Consider the following 16532-nt stretch of genomic DNA (forward strand, 5'->3'; position numbering starts at 1 on the left):
GGAAGGAGTTTGGGTGCAGGAGAGGGTGTGGGCTCTGGGCTGGGGCAGGGGTTGGGGTGCAGGCTCTGGGAGGGAGTTTGGGTGCAGGACAGGGTGTGGGATCTGGGCTGGGGCAGGGGTTGAGGTGCAGGGTGCAGGCTCTGGGAGGGAGTTTGGGTGCAGGGTGCTGGCTCTGAGCTGGGGCAGGGGGTTGGGGTGCAGGGAGCCAAGGAGTCAGTGCTTTCCTCAGACAGCTCCCAAAAGTGACTGGCACACCCCTGTGGCAGGTGCTGCTAGGCATGGGGGCTGGGGGCACTGGGAGGGCAGTAGCCTCGATGGGGAGCTCAGAGCTCAGGCAGGGGCTTGAGGAGATGGGCAGGGGGGCAGAGAGATGGTTCACACACTGCCCAGGAGGAAGGTTCTTCTCCTCCCCATCTCTCACCTGAGTTCTGGGTGGCCTCTGTGCACGTCTACTGGATCAGGGCCTACGGGTGAGCTAGATGCTCCTCCCCCCAGTTTATGTGTCGCCGCGGGCACAGGTGGGAGATAGATGCCCAAACGTCTAGAGTGAGGCAGCAGTGCACTCTTCGTGTCCAGAGGCAGAAGCTTAAACAGTGTGAGAACTTACACAGAGATTTATGTCCTGAGTGAATTTAGGTGCCTACAGGGGTAGGTGTCACCCAAGCGGAGGGTTGTGGATCATGGTGTCTAAAATGGTGGCTGGAGTTTAGGTGTCTAAGGCTCTTTGTAAATTGGGACTATAATGCGATTCTGAGATAAAAGCTGAGGGAGGTTGTGGAATCTCCATCATGAGAGCAGGTTAGAGGAACACCCGCCAGAGATGGTCTAGACCAGAGGTGGGCAAACTATGGCCTGCGGGTCACATCCAGTCTGCGGGACCATCCTACCCAGCCCTTGAGCTCCCAGCCAGGGAGGCTAGCCCCCCGTCCCTCCCCTGCTGTCCCCCACCCCTGCAGCCATGCCACGGCATGGGCAGCAGGGCTGTGAGCTCCTGCCGCTTTGAGCGGCATGGTAAGGGGGAGGGTGGGTAGGTGGTCCTGGGAGCAGTCAGGGGACAGGAAGTGGTTGGATGAGGTGGAGGTTCTGGGGCAGGGCAGTCAGGGGTCGGGGAACAGGGGGGTTTGGATAGGGTGGGGAGTCCCAGGGGGCCTGTCGGGGAACTGGGGGGTGGATGCGGCAGGGGACAGTCAGGGGACAGGGAGCAGAGGGGATTGTATAGTGGAGGGCATCCTGGGGGGGGTTGGGGCAGGGGGTCCTGGGAGGGGACAGTAAGGAAACAAGGAGCAGGGGGGGTTAGATGGGTCAGGGTTTCTGAGGGGGGCAGTCAGGGGGTGGAAAGTGGGAGGGGGTGGTTAGGGGGCAGGGACCAGGCTGTTTGGGGAGGCACAGCCTTCCCTACCCGGCCCTCCATACAGTTTCACACCCCAATGTGGCCCTCAGGCCAAAAAGTTTGCCCACCTCTGGTCTAGATAATACTTAGTCCTGCCATGAGTGCAGGAGACTGGCCTAATTGATCTCTCAAGGTTCCTTCCAGTCCTACAATTCTATGATTAGTGAGGGTTAAGGTGGAGAGGACGTACTTGTAATTTAAGGGTAAAGCACATTACAGGAAGCTTGTAATTATCCCCAAACCAAGTGTTATAAACTCAGGAAATACAGAACTAAGGTTACATTTAAAATCAGTCGGATCCCACTGATCCCAGACACTGACCTTTCTGTCTCTCCATCTCAGATTGCAGAGCCTCTAGAGGGAGAAAACAGGGAGAGGTGAGACTTCCCCCTGTTGTATATATGAGGATAGACCTAATATTGTAATAGATACTGACCTTTCTCTCCCTCCCATTCAGACAGCAGGGTCTCTAGAGAGAGAATAGCATGAGAGGTGATTCATCAGTTCACAGATTCCAAGGCCAGAAGGGACCATTGTGATCACCTAGTCTGACCCCTGTATAACACAAGCCAGTGGGTTTCCCCACAATAATTCCTACAGTAGATCATTTAGAAAAACACCCAATCTTGATTATTAACTGCCAGTGCTAGAGAATCCACCATGACCCTTGCTTGGCATGGGCGGTGGGCATCATAGGCTAGGAGAGGCTCAGCCTCCCCTGCCACTGCTGCAGCCACCAGACCTCTGTTTGTGGGGTTTGGGGGGGGAAGTTTTTCATTTATTAGGCCCCATGCAGGTTCCGGGGTGGCTGAGAAGGTGGTATGTACTATTCAGCTTCTTGGGTTCATCAGTAATTTTCCTGGACTGGAGATTACTGAGGAACCCAGGAAGATTAGTAGCACATTCCGCCTCCTCAGCCACCCTGGAACTTGCATGCGGCATAGCAAAAGCATCTTCCAGACCTGAGAGATGGTTTTCCACAGGCAGCTTGGAATCTGGGAAGGGGAAGTACAGCACAGCTGCAGCTGACCCAGGGCAGCTCCGAGCACGTGGGAGGGGAGGGTTCGGGCTTCAGCCGGCCTGGGGCTCCTCCAGCTGAGGGAGGGGATGCTTGGGACTCCTCCAGGTGTGGGGGAGGGACAGGGGGTCTCAGGGCTCTGGCTGCAGGAGGAGGGCATGAGCGAAAGAGATGGAGCTCGGACTAGCTTCCCCAAAGGGGGGCTTCATCTGCAACCCATGACCCTCAGTAAATTGTTCCAATTGATCCAATGATTAATTATGGCTGGCCAGATTTCACCCTGTTGTGTTTATGGGGATAACTCTACTGCCAATTAATCTGATGGGCCCAGACACTGACCTTTCTCGCTCTCCTTATCCAATCGCAGAGTTTCTAGAGGGAGAAAAGGGCGAGAGGTGAGATTTCACCATCATGTTTAAGGCGCAGTTCCTGCTATTAACGTAATTGTGCTGTAATTGTGAAAGTGAGGCAGACAGACAAACAGGACACACAAACAGATCTATCTCAACCTGCAGCCACCAACCCCACTGCCTGGGCCCTGCCACAATCCAGTCTAATCTGGCTATTGAGGGGAAGAAAGTCTCTTTTTCTGTCCAGTTCCTTGTCTGCTCCCCTCTGGCCCATCCCCTGAACAGCCCCAGCTTCTCCCCCCGCCTCCCCTCAGCTCCTGACTGTGGGGTTGGAGGATGGAAGTGAGCGATGGAATGGGGCACTGACCTGGGCTGGGAAAGGGACGGGGTCTGATTGGCTACATTCTAGGCCAAATCCTGACCTTCTAGCAGGTGCCTGTCCTCTGGTCTTAGTGATACATGGGAACAGTTCCCCCTAGGGCCTGGGTAGATGGGGAGTGTCCCAGCTAAGAACAGGGTGCAGATGCCTTTCTTTAGCTTGGTGCTCAGGTCAGCATGAGCCAAGGAGGTGGGTGTGGATGGACCCCTACAAGAGTCACTTTTAAGATCAGCTCTTTCCCACTGGGAGCTCATCCCCTTCATGTGTCAGCCCTGGGGTAACAACACTGCTGGAAATGGAAGTAGTGTCATGTTTGATGGTCACTGCTGAGAACAGCCTGAGTGAGACCATCTTGTGCCCAGTGCGAGCAGGGGTGGCTCTAGGCACCAGCAAAGCAAGCACCTGCTTGGGGCAGCCCATTTGCAGGGGCGGCAACCCACAGGGATCCAGCATGGGAACTAAGAGCCAACAGGGGGCTCTGGGAGCTGTAGTTCCTTGGTTAGCTCCCTGCCTATACAGCCAGCCCTGGAGCAGGGAAAGAACTACTTTTCCCAGCATTCCCTTGGTCACTACAAACTGGAAAGGAAGGAGGGGGACCTCATGCGGCAGCGTGCTGTGATGGAGAGTTGCACTGTGGATGGTAGGGAGACCATATTTTAACATTCAAAAACCAGGACATGGAGCGCGAGGGTAGCCTCACCCTGCCACCATCCACTCCCTCCAACAGAAATCCCAACCCATCCAACCCCCCGCTGCTCCCTGTCACCTGATAACCACCTCCCGGGACTCCTGCCCCTAACTGCCCCTCAGGACCCCGTCCCCTATCTAAGCATCGCTGGTCCTTGTCACCTGATTATCCCCTCCTGGGACCCCTGCCCCTAACTGCCCCTTGGAACCCCACCCCCTACCTAAGCCTCCCGTCTCCTTGTCCCCAACTGCTCCCTCCTGAGACCCCCCCAACTCCCCCCCGAGACCCTACCCCCCTACCTGTCCCCTGACAAACGCCTGGGACTCCCATGCCTATCCAACCGCTGCCTGTCCCCTGACTGCACCCCCAAACTCCTGACCCATCTAACCCCCCTTCTCCCTGCCCCTGACTGCCCCTCCTGAACCTCTGCCCCATCCAACCCCCCTGCCCTGTTCCTTGACTGCCCCCTGGAACCCCTACCCTTCTCCAACCCCCGAGCCCCTTTACTGTGCCACTCAGACCAGCGTGTCTGGCTCCGCGCAGCGCCAGACAGCTGCTGCATACATGCTGCCGTGCTCCCCCATGGAGCCACAGCCTCCCCGCCCACACAGCCCAGCACCTGCCTTCCAGATTTGAACACCTCAAAATTCAGGAGTGCTCAAGCTCAGTTTGGGCAGCTGTTACTTCATTTCTCCCAAATCAATATACTGATCCACTGTAACTTGCTGTAGAAAAAGTAGGATAAAATTGAGCAAGAAATGCTTCCCAGTGGTTATTAGGACTGGAATTGCTATTTTCAACAGCCATTGCCTTTTTTTTTTGTTGTTTGTTTTAAAAGGAAGACAGTGATATTGCATTGGCAAATTCCCCATAGAAAGAAAGAGTGGAACAAAAGAATAATAAAGGCACCTCAACTTTTCCTCATTTATGGAGGACAGTCTTATAATATGCATCCAGATATCCTCCAATCACACAAGCTGAAAATTGTTCCACTTTACTGCAGCTCTGTAACCATATGGGAAACCAATCCTGTCTGTGTTTTGTGCACATCCAAAATTCCTGCTGAATGACCTGCCCTGGGAGCGAGTTACCAGTGACCCAGGGCTGCAGTGGAAGGAGGGTGCAGGTGAGGACGAGGGAGAGAGCCCAGGGCTGGGGGCAAGCAGGAGGTGTGTGTGGGGGCACTGGTGGGGGGGAAGAGGGGAGCCCAGGGCTGGGGGGTAGCGGGTGTGGAGGGCACAAGTGGTGGGGGAAAGGGGGGAGCCCAGGACTGGGTGTGTAGGTTGTGTGTTGTGGTGTGGGAGAGAGTCCAGGGCTGGGACAGCAGGTGAGTGGGCAGGGGGGGGGGGGAGCCCAGGGCTGAGATGAGGGGGCAGCCAAAATTTTTTTTGCTTGGGGCGGCAAAAAACCTAGAGCCGGCCCTGAGTGTAAGCAGCATCTCAGACCAGCTGTGCAAATCCTTAGTGTGTTTATGTTATTACAGCATCCTAGCCTAGCTCACCAGTGCAGCTGGTGCAGAGAATTTTCTGAAAGGCCCCAGGAACAGTGACAGTTAATTGTTCTGATTGTTCAATAATTCAAAATGAGCCCAACAGAGTTCGCTCTCTCTCTCTCTGGGCATATACATGACTTTTACATATAACTCAAAATGAGTGTATCCCTGTCACCTAAATGTGTACTCAACCCACATAATGTATCTGTTAACTAAAGCCACTAACCAGGGGCGGTTCTAGGTATTTTGCAGCCCCAAGCACGGCAGGCAGGCTGCCTTTGGTGGCTTGCCTGCGAGAGGTCCCCAGCCCTGCGACTTTGGCGGCACATCTGCGGGATGTCCGCTGAAGCCGCGGGACCAGCGGACCCTCTGTAGGCATGCTGCCGAAGGCAACCTGCCTGTCGCACTCGCGGCAACCGGCAGAGTGCCCCCCGTGGCTTGCTGCCCCAGGCACACGCTTGGCGTGCTGGTGTCTGGACCCGTCCCTGCCACTAACTAAACCAATTCATACCTGGTGCTGAAGGAGACAGTTCTAAAGGTGCAGTATCCAGTTCCAGCTTTTGCAAGTATAAAGCTCCTTTCTGCTTCTCTCAATTACCCGCTTCCGTCCCCACTGGGAAATCATTGTAACAGACATTTCCCCTTCCCAATTCTTCCAACACTGGTACATTTCTACATAATTTTCACAGCCCTTCAGGTGAGAAAACCCTCTGGGTGGGACTTTCACAGCTGCCTTGGGGGTTTGCACACTCAGTATCCATTAATTTAAACTAAAATTGGGCATTCAGACCCCTTAGGCAGCTGTGAAAATTCCAGCATCTCTATAAACACATAGATCACTGAAGGGCAGTTCTGCAGGCAGAGCAAATCTGAGGGCTGGTCTACACTATTGGGGGGGGGTCGATCTAAGACACGCAACTTCAGCTACGTGAATAGCATAGCTGAAGTCAAAGTATCTTAGATCGGTTTATCTCTCATCCTCATGGCACGGGATCGACATCCACAGCCCCCATGTCGACTCTGCTACCGTCGTTCGCACTGGTGGAGTTCCAGAGTCGACAGGAGCACTTTCGGGGATCAATATATCGCGTCTAGATGAGATGCGATATATCGATCCCCGAGAAATCGATCGCTACCTGCCGATACGGCAGGTAATCTAGACGTACCCTTAGTGTAGATAAGTTCTAACCTTTCCATTTGCACAGCTGCTACTTTGTCCATCCACAGCTCCTACTCAGAAGCACAGATGGGGGAGCAGAGTTGGGCCCTAACAAACCCCTCTCTTCTACTTTGAGTTCTGTTTTTCTTTCAAGCCACTAAGTTCCGTATGTCCGTGCTTTCAGCCCAGCTCACTGAGCCCCATATGAGTGTTTCAAACTGAGCCATGCAGATCCTCAGGGAACAGTTCAGATCTCACTCCAGGATCCCAATTGCATGTGTGAGTCTGAAGGGCTGAAACCACTTGACAATTCTTGGTTCAAACATGAGCATAATTTCTTCAGCTCCCTCTTCACCCTCAGCCCAGCTCTCACTGCCTGAAACTCCTCCGAACACTGAATCAAAGCCCCTTAATCCCTGTCTCTTTACTTTTGGTTTGGTTTTTAAATCTCTGTCTGTCTCTCACCATGTTCCCCTCACGCCCTCTCATTACATCACCTTTCGCTCTGTGCTGTCTCCAGAAGCAGTAACTGGCCAGGGCCATGAGAACAGCCAGGAGAGGCAGGATCACCCCCAGAGCCACCGTCCAGGGATTGCCTCGTGGGAAAAACAGCTCTGCAAGAGAAAGTGCCATTGACTAGAGTGCAAACATGTGCAGAATGAAGGCAGGACACTGTGACAGTGGTGACTATTTACAAGACTCTCACAGGGAAATACACAGGGAGATGTGACTGCTTTGTGCTTTTACTGTTAAGCCAATGGAAGTCCAAGCTTTAGCCTGGTTACTGAACATGGTTAATTAATGGGAGGGGATGTGTTGGGGATAGGGAGGATGTAGGGTGCAGCTCCATTACGCTACACCTATCCCCCACTGGCATAAGCTCAAGAAGTCCCTAGGTTGCTCTAAGTGATCCCAAGACTACAGATTGGGGTTCAGCTTCATGGGAGAGTCTGGCCCAAAATATGTTAATGGAGGATTTTAATAAAAACAAAACTTGAGCCTATAGATTCAGAATAAAAATTCCTCCAGAGTCCTCTTCCCTGGGCCTTGGGGAAATGGCTGACTAGAGGGCCCTTTGCTAAGTGATTAGTGGTCTATATTGACAACTGTGTAAAAATTACAAGTTGACACTTGAAATCCTGAGGGGATTCCTGGTCCTGCTTGCAGGCTAAAGAGCTCTTTTGGGAGTGTGCATCTGGGTCCTCTGCAGTCAGTCTGCAAAGAGCCAGCCTAGAGCCGAGTGGGTTTGGTTCTGCCCCGCTGCCTTAGGGAGCAGCCTGCTTTGTCTCTCTCTGTATTTGGCTGTGGCATGTTAGAGTTCTGGATTCTTAGAAATAAAGCAGTGCTACATGGCAGCCTTTTGGGAAAAGTGTTTATGTGTGGTTTCAACTCTCTGTGTGTGTGCTGTGAACATAACAATTAGGTAATACTGGGCATATCATAGACTAACCATCAGTGCAGCACTGTGAGACCTCAGATGAATAGTGCTTTACAAATACAACTTTCTTACTATTACTATTACAGTGAAATATTCACTCAGTATTAACGAAGTTATTTGGTAGATAATAATACATAAAATCGCAACCTTTTATTCTAAAAATTAAGATGCTCCTAGGTAAAAATTTGTTTCAGCCAATTTTGGGTCTCAACTTTTATTGCTGGTATTTTCAGATGTATTCTAAGTAGCAATACTCAGACCATATCCAGGGCTCTCTTCTGCTGTTTAGGAAAAATGACTTCATTAGCCAGATTTTCATAAATACTAAGCACCCAGCAGCTCTCACTGAGAACAAAGGAGAATTCCCTTCCCCACCCCCGCTGAGAACTGTGGTCACACACAGAGAGAACAGTTAGACACAGACATAAATACTCCTGCTGGAAGGTTGCAGCATAACACAACTTTATGTCTTAGAATCCAGAACCTTAACACACAAGAAACTTTAAAACAGGAGAGGGGGGCTGTTGTATCCTTGGGGGCAACAGTTATAGGAAGACATCATTGGAGACACAGAGAGCTGTAACCTTTAAGAGCAGCCATTTATTGCCACACACTGCCATAGCAAGAACAAGGTTCTATTACTACGACAACCAAATACACAACATATTCCTCCCCCCTGAATGAAAACATCCCCTAACTAAAACAAACACTAAACTAGAGAAGAAGGGTAGACTGCCTCCATTCCTGGCTAAACCCTGGGGATTATTTTGCCCCGTAACCGTGGGTTTGCCCTAGCTAAAGATCCAGCCGATGAGGAGGCCTTCTGTCTCTAGGTGGAGTACGGCAGATTTCTGGTGTTGTTGCACTCAAAAGTGTCTTGGGCGCAGGCCTGACAATGGGCTCAGGGTTCATAGGGTGAATGGGTGAGGATGTGGTATCAGCTCGTTCTGGGCAGGGGGGTATCTCTGCCTCTGGCAGTAATGGAGGGAGAAAAGTCAGGAACAGGTGACTTGATTCGGTGTCTCAACGGAAGTGGTGAAGTCAGGCAACTCAACTGAAGACGTGTCCTGAGGACTGGTATGACCTGGCAGCAGCTGATCTACATGTTACTGCCAGGTGAGATCCCCTGCAGTCTGGACTGTGTAGGAAACAAGCCCTGTTTGAGTGATGATAACAGTGGCAGGGACTCATTTATCTCCAGAGGTATAATTCCGAGCCAAAACCGGCTGTCCCGGGCTAAAGGTTCGGTCTTTTGCTCTGGGTGCATTCCTGATGACTTGATCCTGCTGCTGATGTTGCACAGTTGGTTGGGGTTCAGAAGGTTTCAGCAGATCAAAGCAAGTGCGCAGCTGTCATCCCATCATTAGAAAGGCCAGGGATGCCTTGGTTGTAGCATGAGGTGTGTTTCTGGAGAATAGTAAGAAGGTGTCCAGATGCTTTTGAATGGATAATTGTCCTCCTACCGATTTCAAAGCTTGTTTCATTGTCTGCACAAATCTTTCAGCTAATCCAGTGGTCCCCAACCTTTTTTGTTGGCGGGTGCCAGCCGAAGGACCACTGCAGCGGTGGAGCACCAGCCGAAATGCCGCCAAATTTTGGCAACATTTCAGGGGCAACGCCTCTCGATGACGCCGCTTGCCATCGACAAGCGACATCATCGAGAGTCATCCCCGCTGAAATTCGGGGGCGTCACCTCTCAATGATGTCATTTGTTGACGGCAAGCGGCGTCAGCGAGAGGCATCGCCGGCGAAATTCGGGAGCGATGCCTCTCGATGACGTCACTTGTCGACGACAAGCAGCGTCAGTGAGAGGCATCCCCGCCGAAATTCGGGGGTGACGCCTCTTGCTGACATCACTTGTCAACGGCAAGCAGCGTCATCGAGAGGCATCCCTGTCAAAATGCCGGTGGGTGCTCTCCTGGGGGCCAGGACGCGGGAGCATTAAGATGCCCCCGCGGGTGCCATGGAGCCCGCAGGCACCGCGTTGGGGACCACTGAGCTAATCCATTGGTGGATGGATGATATGGTGCTGAAGTGATTTGATGTATCCCATTTGGTTTCATAAAATTTTGAAACTCCTGAGAGATGAACTGTGGTCTGTTGTCGCTCACAAGTTGTTCTGTCAGACTGAAACGACTAAAGAGTCCATGAAGTTTTTGGGTAGTACTCTCTGCAGTAGCGGACTGCATTATAGAGACTTCTGGCCATCTATCACCACCAAGAACATGCTTCCTTCAAGTGGGCCAGCGAAGTCAACGTGAATAAGTTTCCATGGGTTTTCAGGCTAGTCCCATGGGTGTAGGGGTGCCCACTGGGGTGGATTCCTCACACCCTGACATGAAATACAAGCTCTTGCCTTCTCTTCAATAGCACTGTCCAATCCAGGCCACCAAAAATAGCTTTGTGCAATGTTCTTCATGCACACTATTCCACAGTGACTGGAATGTAGCTGTTCTAACATCTGTGATCTCAGTGGTGGTGGGATAATGACACGTCTCCCCCACAACAAACAACCAGATTGGATCAATAACTCTTTCCTTCTGGACATGTAGGTAACAAGGTCGGGTGACACTGGAGAGGTTCATCGAGATATTCCATGCAGCACCAGATCCATAACTTGGGACGATACTGGGTCAACTCAAGGTGCCTTCTTTACCTGAGTAGCGGTGATGGGTGTATTATCTACCTGTTCAAAGTAAAAGATTTCCTTCTGGGCAATATCTTGATGTTTGACTGGCAAAGGCAGCCTTGAGAGACCATCTGCATTGCCATGCAGAGTGGATTTCCGATATTTGATTTCATATGTGTGCGTGGAAAGCAACCATGCCCAATTTTGCATATGACTGGCAGCTAATGGGAGAATGCCTGTGTGGGGTCCAAAAATTGAAGTCAGAGGTTGATGGTCTATGAGAGGAGTCAACTTCCATCTGAACAGGTACTGAGGAAACTTCCAAATTCTGAAAATGATTCACAATGTCTCATGTTTGATTTGGGCATAGTTAGTTTCTGCTTTGCTTAGAGTGCGTGAAGCAAAAGCAATAGGTCTCTCTTCTCCCAAAGACATAATGTGTGACACGACTGCTCCCACACCATAAGGGGATGCATTGCAGGCCAACTGTAGGGGTAAGGATGGATCAAAGTGCGTCAGAACTTCAGAATTTAGCAGAGCATCCTTAGCTTTGTTAAATGCAACATCACAGGCTTCAGTCCACTTCCAGGCTTTGTTGTGCCCCAGGAGCTCATGAAGTGGTTTTAGCAGTGTGGCTAACTGAGTTGAACTTTCCATAATAGTTCAATAGTCCTAGAAATGAGTGAAGCTGGCCAAGTGCTGGAGGAATCAACTAGGGACAGAACTCTTCTTGACCTGCTGCTCACAAACAGAGAAGAGTTAGTAGGGGAAGCAAAAGTGGATGGGAACCTGGGAGGCAGTGACTATAACATAGTCAAGTTCAGGATCCTGACACAAGGAAAAACGGAGAGCAGCAGAATATGGACTCTGAATTTCAGAAAAGCAGACTTTGACTCCCTCAGGGAGCTGATGGGCAGGATCCCCTGGTAAAATAACATGAGGGGGGAAAGGAGTCCAGAAGAGCTGGCTGTATTTTGAAGAATCCTTATTGAGGTTGCAGGAAAAAAACATCCCGATGTGTAGGAAGAATAGTAAATGTGGCAGATGACCAGCTTGGCTTAACAGTGAAATCCTTGCTGATCTTAAACGCAAAAAAGAAGCTTATAAGAAGTGGAAGATTGGACAAATGACCAGAGAGGAGTATAAAAATATTGCTCAGGCATGCAGGAGCGAAATCAGGAAGGCCAAATCACACTTGGAGTTGCAGCTAGCTAGAGATGTTAAGAGTAACAGAGGTTTTCCTCAGTATGTGAGCAACAAAAAGAAAGTCAAGAAGCTTGGCCCTTATGAATGGGGAGAAAACTATGACAGGATGTGGAAAAAGCTAATGTACTCAAGATTTTTTACCTCTGTCTTCAAAACAAGTCAGCTCCCAGGACTGCTGCACGGGCAGCACAGATGTGGGGAGAAAGGTGACAGCGCTTCTGTGGGAGAAGAGTGGTTCGGGACTATTTAGAAAAACTGGACGAGACAAGTCATTGGGGCCGAATACACTGTAAAGGAGTATGGCAGATGTGATTGCAGAGCATTAGACCATTATCTTTGAAAAACTCATGGGGATTCGGGGGAGTCCGGATACGTGGAAAAAAGCGTAATGTATGCTCCATCTTAAAAAAGGGAAGAGGACGATCTGGGGAACTTACAGGCCAGTCACCCACCCTCAGTCCCTGAGAAAAATCATGCAGCAGGTCCTCAAGGAATCAATTCTTGAGCACTAGAGAGAGAGGAAAGTGATCAGACAGTCAGCACGGAATTCACAAGGGCAAGTCATGTTACTAAACCTAATTGGCCTTCTATGAAGGTGATACATGGGCTTCTGTGGATGGGGGAAAACAGTGGATTGTTTTCCTGACTTTAGCAAAGCTTTGATCAGGTCTCCCACAGTATTCTTGCAGCAGTTAAGAATATGGGCGATGATTGGACATATGAAGATGGACTAGAAGCTGGCATAGGTCTCGACTCACGGGGTAAGTGAATCAATGGCTTATGCTCTGTTGGCAGCTGGTTTCAAGTGGAGGCCCAAGGCCGGTTTTGTTCATATTCTTCATTAATGGTTGGGGAGATGCGCTGGAGGCACCTCTCAGGAAGTTTGAAATGGACACTAAACTGGGAGGAGTAGGTTTAGATATGCTGGAGGTTAGGATAGATAGCAAGGACTAGACACATTAGAGGTGGGACCAAAAGAAACTGGATTGAGGTTCAACAAGCAAGTGCAGAGCCCTGACTATAGGACGGAAAGGAACCCCATTCACTATTACGACTAGGGACCAAATGGTGTAAGCAGTTCTGCAAAAAGGACCTAGGGTGTTAAGTGGACTAGAAGCTGGATATGAGTCAACAAGCTGCCTTGTTGCACCAGAAGGCTAACAGCATTTTGGGCTCTATAAGTAGGGCGTTGCCGCAGATCGAGGGATTGTCGAGCATTCCCCTCTATTCGACATTGTGAGATCTCATCTAGAGTATGGGTCCCAGTTTTGGCCCACAACGTCAAGAGAGGCATGTGAAAAATTGGAAAGAGTCCAGCAGGGGCCAACAAAATTATGATTAGGGGGTGGAGCACATGACTTTATGAGGAGAGCTGAAGGGACTGAGCGATGTGTTAGTCTAAAGAGAAGAATGAGGGGGGATTTAATAGTGCTTTTTCAACTACCTGACAAGGGGGTTCCAATAGAGGATGGATCTAGACTGTTCTCGAGTGTACCTGATGACAGAACAAGAAGTAAATGGTCTCAGGTATGCAGTGGGGAGGTTTAGGTGGATGTTAGGTAAAAACTTTATTCACTCAGAGAAATGGATGAAGTACTGGAATGGTGTTACCTAGGAAGGTCGGATGAATCTCCTTCCTTGCTTAGGTTTTAAGATCAGCAGAAAGCCTTGGCCTGGATGATTTGTTGAGAATTGGTCCTGCTTGTGGGCAGGGGTTGACTATATGACCTCCTGATGCCCTTCTCCAACCTGATATTCTATGACTTCTAACATTTGAGGAGGGGCTCAACAATAGCCTAACTTTTAAGGCGGCCTTTTGGGTAGCTTTTGGGTAGCATCACATGATGCTGTCCCAAATATTCAACAGAGGCTGGAATTAATTCTTTTGCGTACTCGTAGGCCTACTCTTCCAGTCTTGCAGGGTAGCCTCTAAATTCTTTTAGGATATCCTCCTGCATTCCTTTCCAGTGACAAGATGTCATTGCCAGATAGCACTGGACTCCTGGCAAGCCACACAAGATCTGGTCCATAGCCCCCTGGGTAACAGGGGAGGGAGCAGACATTATCGAAGGGTAGGGACAGATATGTATAAAGTCCCTATTGGTCAAAATAGAACAGCTCTTGGGACTTTTCATCGACGTGCATCTGTAAATATGCTTGACTCAGATCAATCTTACTGAATTTTTGTCCCCCAGCCAGGCCTGCAAAGAGGTCATTGTTGCGGGTATTGCTCTGCACACAACACTGGGTTGACAGTGACTTTAAAATCACCACAAATCCAAGGGGAGTCTTCTTCACTATTAGAACGATAGGAGTTGCTCATGAGCTATGGGTAACTGGTATTAGGACTCCATTTTTGACCAGGTGCTCTAGGTCCACTTAAACCTTCGGCCTGATGGCATATGGCACAGTTCTGGCTTTCAGATCTTTTGGTTGACTGTCAGGTTTAATGTTCAATGTCACAGTGATTCCCTTCATACTTCCCAGATCCTCTTCAAAAACAGCAGCATGTTTCCTTAGTATAGGGGTTAGACTAGTTTCTTCTTTAGTCATCCGGCGCACTTCTGCCCAGTTCAGCTGGATCTTCCTAAGCCAAGACCTATCCATTAAGTGGCAATTTAGCAGTCTGTCCATTGAGTTCCACCTTAACATCAGTAGCGCCCAACATGGGCACAGCTTCTCCCGTATACATCTTCAGAACAGTTTTTGTTGCCTTAAGTGGAAGATGCTGTAGCTTTTCTTTAACACAGTCTCGGAGACCAGCGAGACGGCTGCACTGGTGTCCAGCTCCATGAGTATAGGTTTGCCATCCAACAGTGGGGTTACCCAGTATTCATATGAGCCCACTGCCAAAGACAAAACGTGGAATGGCTCTTCTTCTTGTGCTGAGGTGTCTCCTTGGTCATCCTGGGTCTGTTCTAGGGTATGCAGAGTTCCCTTTTTGGTTAGCCAGATCACAGGCCTCTTTTTGTTTACAGGCACACTCAGTGAATGTGTCCCTTTTTGCCACAGTGTCAACACACCAGGTCCTTACACCAGCATTCTGATGCATGGTGACCTGGCTTACCACAGCGGTAATATTCCTGACTCCGCAGTTTTGTGGGTTGGTTCTTGTGACACCTTATGCACCCAAAAGGATTCACCAATTTATTGCACCTCCTTTGTTGCCAGTTCCATGGAGACCACAACATCAACAGCCTTCTGTAAGGTAAGCTGAGCCTCTGTCAACAGGTGCTTCCGTATAGCTTCACTGTGCAGGCCACACACTGACCTGTCACATAGAGCATCTTTTAATATCTCCTTATATTCACAGTGTTCTGCTAGCTTTTTCAAAGTTGCTACAAATTGTACAACTGTTTCATCTTCTTTTTGGTCTCTTTTGTGGAACCTATATCTTTCAGCAATTACCAGTGGTTTTGGAGAAAAATGGGACCCCAGGATTTCCACAGTGTCACTGTAAGATTTAGTCACTGGCTTAACAGGGTGTAGTAAGCTGCGTAGCAGGGAGTAGGTTTTAGCCCCTACAACATTTAAGAACATTGGTACCTTCTTCTCTTCTGTAATGTCATTTATAATAACAAAAAGTTCAAAATGCTCAGTATATACAGGCCATTGCTCTATAGTCTCCTCAAAAGTTTCCAGTGGCCCCGTAAGTGTATCCATGGTTTTAGTTTCAGGTTGCACAGTTAGTGCAAACAATCCAGTTCTCACCCCATTCCAGCAGCAAAAATGGGGTTTTTTGTACCTTGACTTCTGCTTCCTTCTGTTGCTGGGGGAGCACAGACATTCCATCCTCGTCACCACATTGTTGTATTCTTGGGGACAACAGTTTTAGGAAGAAATCACTGGAGACACAGAGAGCTGTAAACCTTGGAGCAGCCATTTATTGCCACACACTGAACTAACCAAAAACAGCCAAAACTGGTTGGGCTATCCCCTAATAATCTAACTCAGTTGCCATAGCAACAACAAGGTTCTATTACCACAAACAACCAAATACACAACAGGGGCTGCTCCCTAAGGCAGTGGGCCCAACTCACCCCAACTTGCTTTATGTCAGCTTGTCTATAGGCACAGTTAGGCTGGCTGGGGTGTAAATCCACCTCGCACTAGCCTGCTGTGCCCTAACTGGCTGTGTGCACCCTGCTGCACTGCACTAAAAGTTCCCTGGTGGACCTTGATCTGTTCTTGTTTCAAAGTGGAACAGATCAAAGCTCACTATGGAGTCGTTAGTGCATGTAGCAGGGTCCACATGGACAGTTAGTGTGTGGCAGGCTAGTGTGAGGCAGATTTACACCCCAGTTTGCCACAAACTAACTGTTCCTGTAGACAAACCCTGATTCTGCTCACATGCTTTGCTACAGAGCCTTCTGGCCTGCTAACAGGACCTAGAAACCCTCAGCTCCTAAAGTGACAGCTTGCAATTCCAACACAGTTCTTACTACAGCACAAGAACAAAGGAGAATTCCCTCCCCCTCCCACACTGAGAAGAAGGATGATTGCTGGGTACTGAGCTGTTATGAAAATCTGGCCAATGGTGCCCCAGCCTTAGAGGTACTAAACACCCTCAGCTCCTACTGGAGTCAAAGGGTATGTCTACACTGCAATTAGCACCCACAGCTGGCCCATGCCAATTGACTCAGCGTCAGGAGGCTTGGGTGAAGGGGCTGTTTAATTGCAGTGTAGACCTTCAGGCTCATACTGAAGCCTGAGCTCTGGGAACCTCCCACCTCACAGGGTCCTAGAACCTGGTCTCTAGCCCAAGCCTGAATGTCTACACTGC

General features: G+C 49.8%; 2 protein-coding genes across 3 annotated transcripts in view; both read right to left on the reverse strand.

The window, feature by feature from the left end:
* The window catches only part of LOC116824950 (uncharacterized), a 954865-nt gene that overhangs the window by 542403 nt on the left and 395930 nt on the right, over positions 1 to 16532 (reverse strand). The gene's annotated exons all lie outside the window — the stretch shown is intronic.
* LOC116838623 (butyrophilin subfamily 1 member A1-like) overlaps positions 1 to 16532 on the reverse strand; it is a 65424-nt gene that overhangs the window by 24516 nt on the left and 24376 nt on the right. Inside the window, exons 8-11 of one of the 2 annotated variants that reach the window (XM_075071993.1) lie at positions 6974 to 7090; positions 2748 to 2780; positions 1827 to 1859; positions 1712 to 1744 (exon numbers count right to left, since the gene is read on the reverse strand). In XM_075071993.1, coding sequence (XP_074928094.1) covers positions 1712 to 1744; positions 1827 to 1859; positions 2748 to 2780; positions 6974 to 7090 — 216 coding nt within the window. The remainder of the gene's footprint in view (positions 1 to 1711; positions 1745 to 1826; positions 1860 to 2747; positions 2781 to 6973; positions 7091 to 16532) is intronic. The other variant, XM_075071994.1, reaches the window with a different exon arrangement.

The sequence above is a fragment of the Chelonoidis abingdonii genome, chromosome 13 (assembly GCF_003597395.2).
Source record: "Chelonoidis abingdonii isolate Lonesome George chromosome 13, CheloAbing_2.0, whole genome shotgun sequence".
NCBI lineage: Eukaryota > Metazoa > Chordata > Testudines > Testudinidae > Chelonoidis > Chelonoidis abingdonii.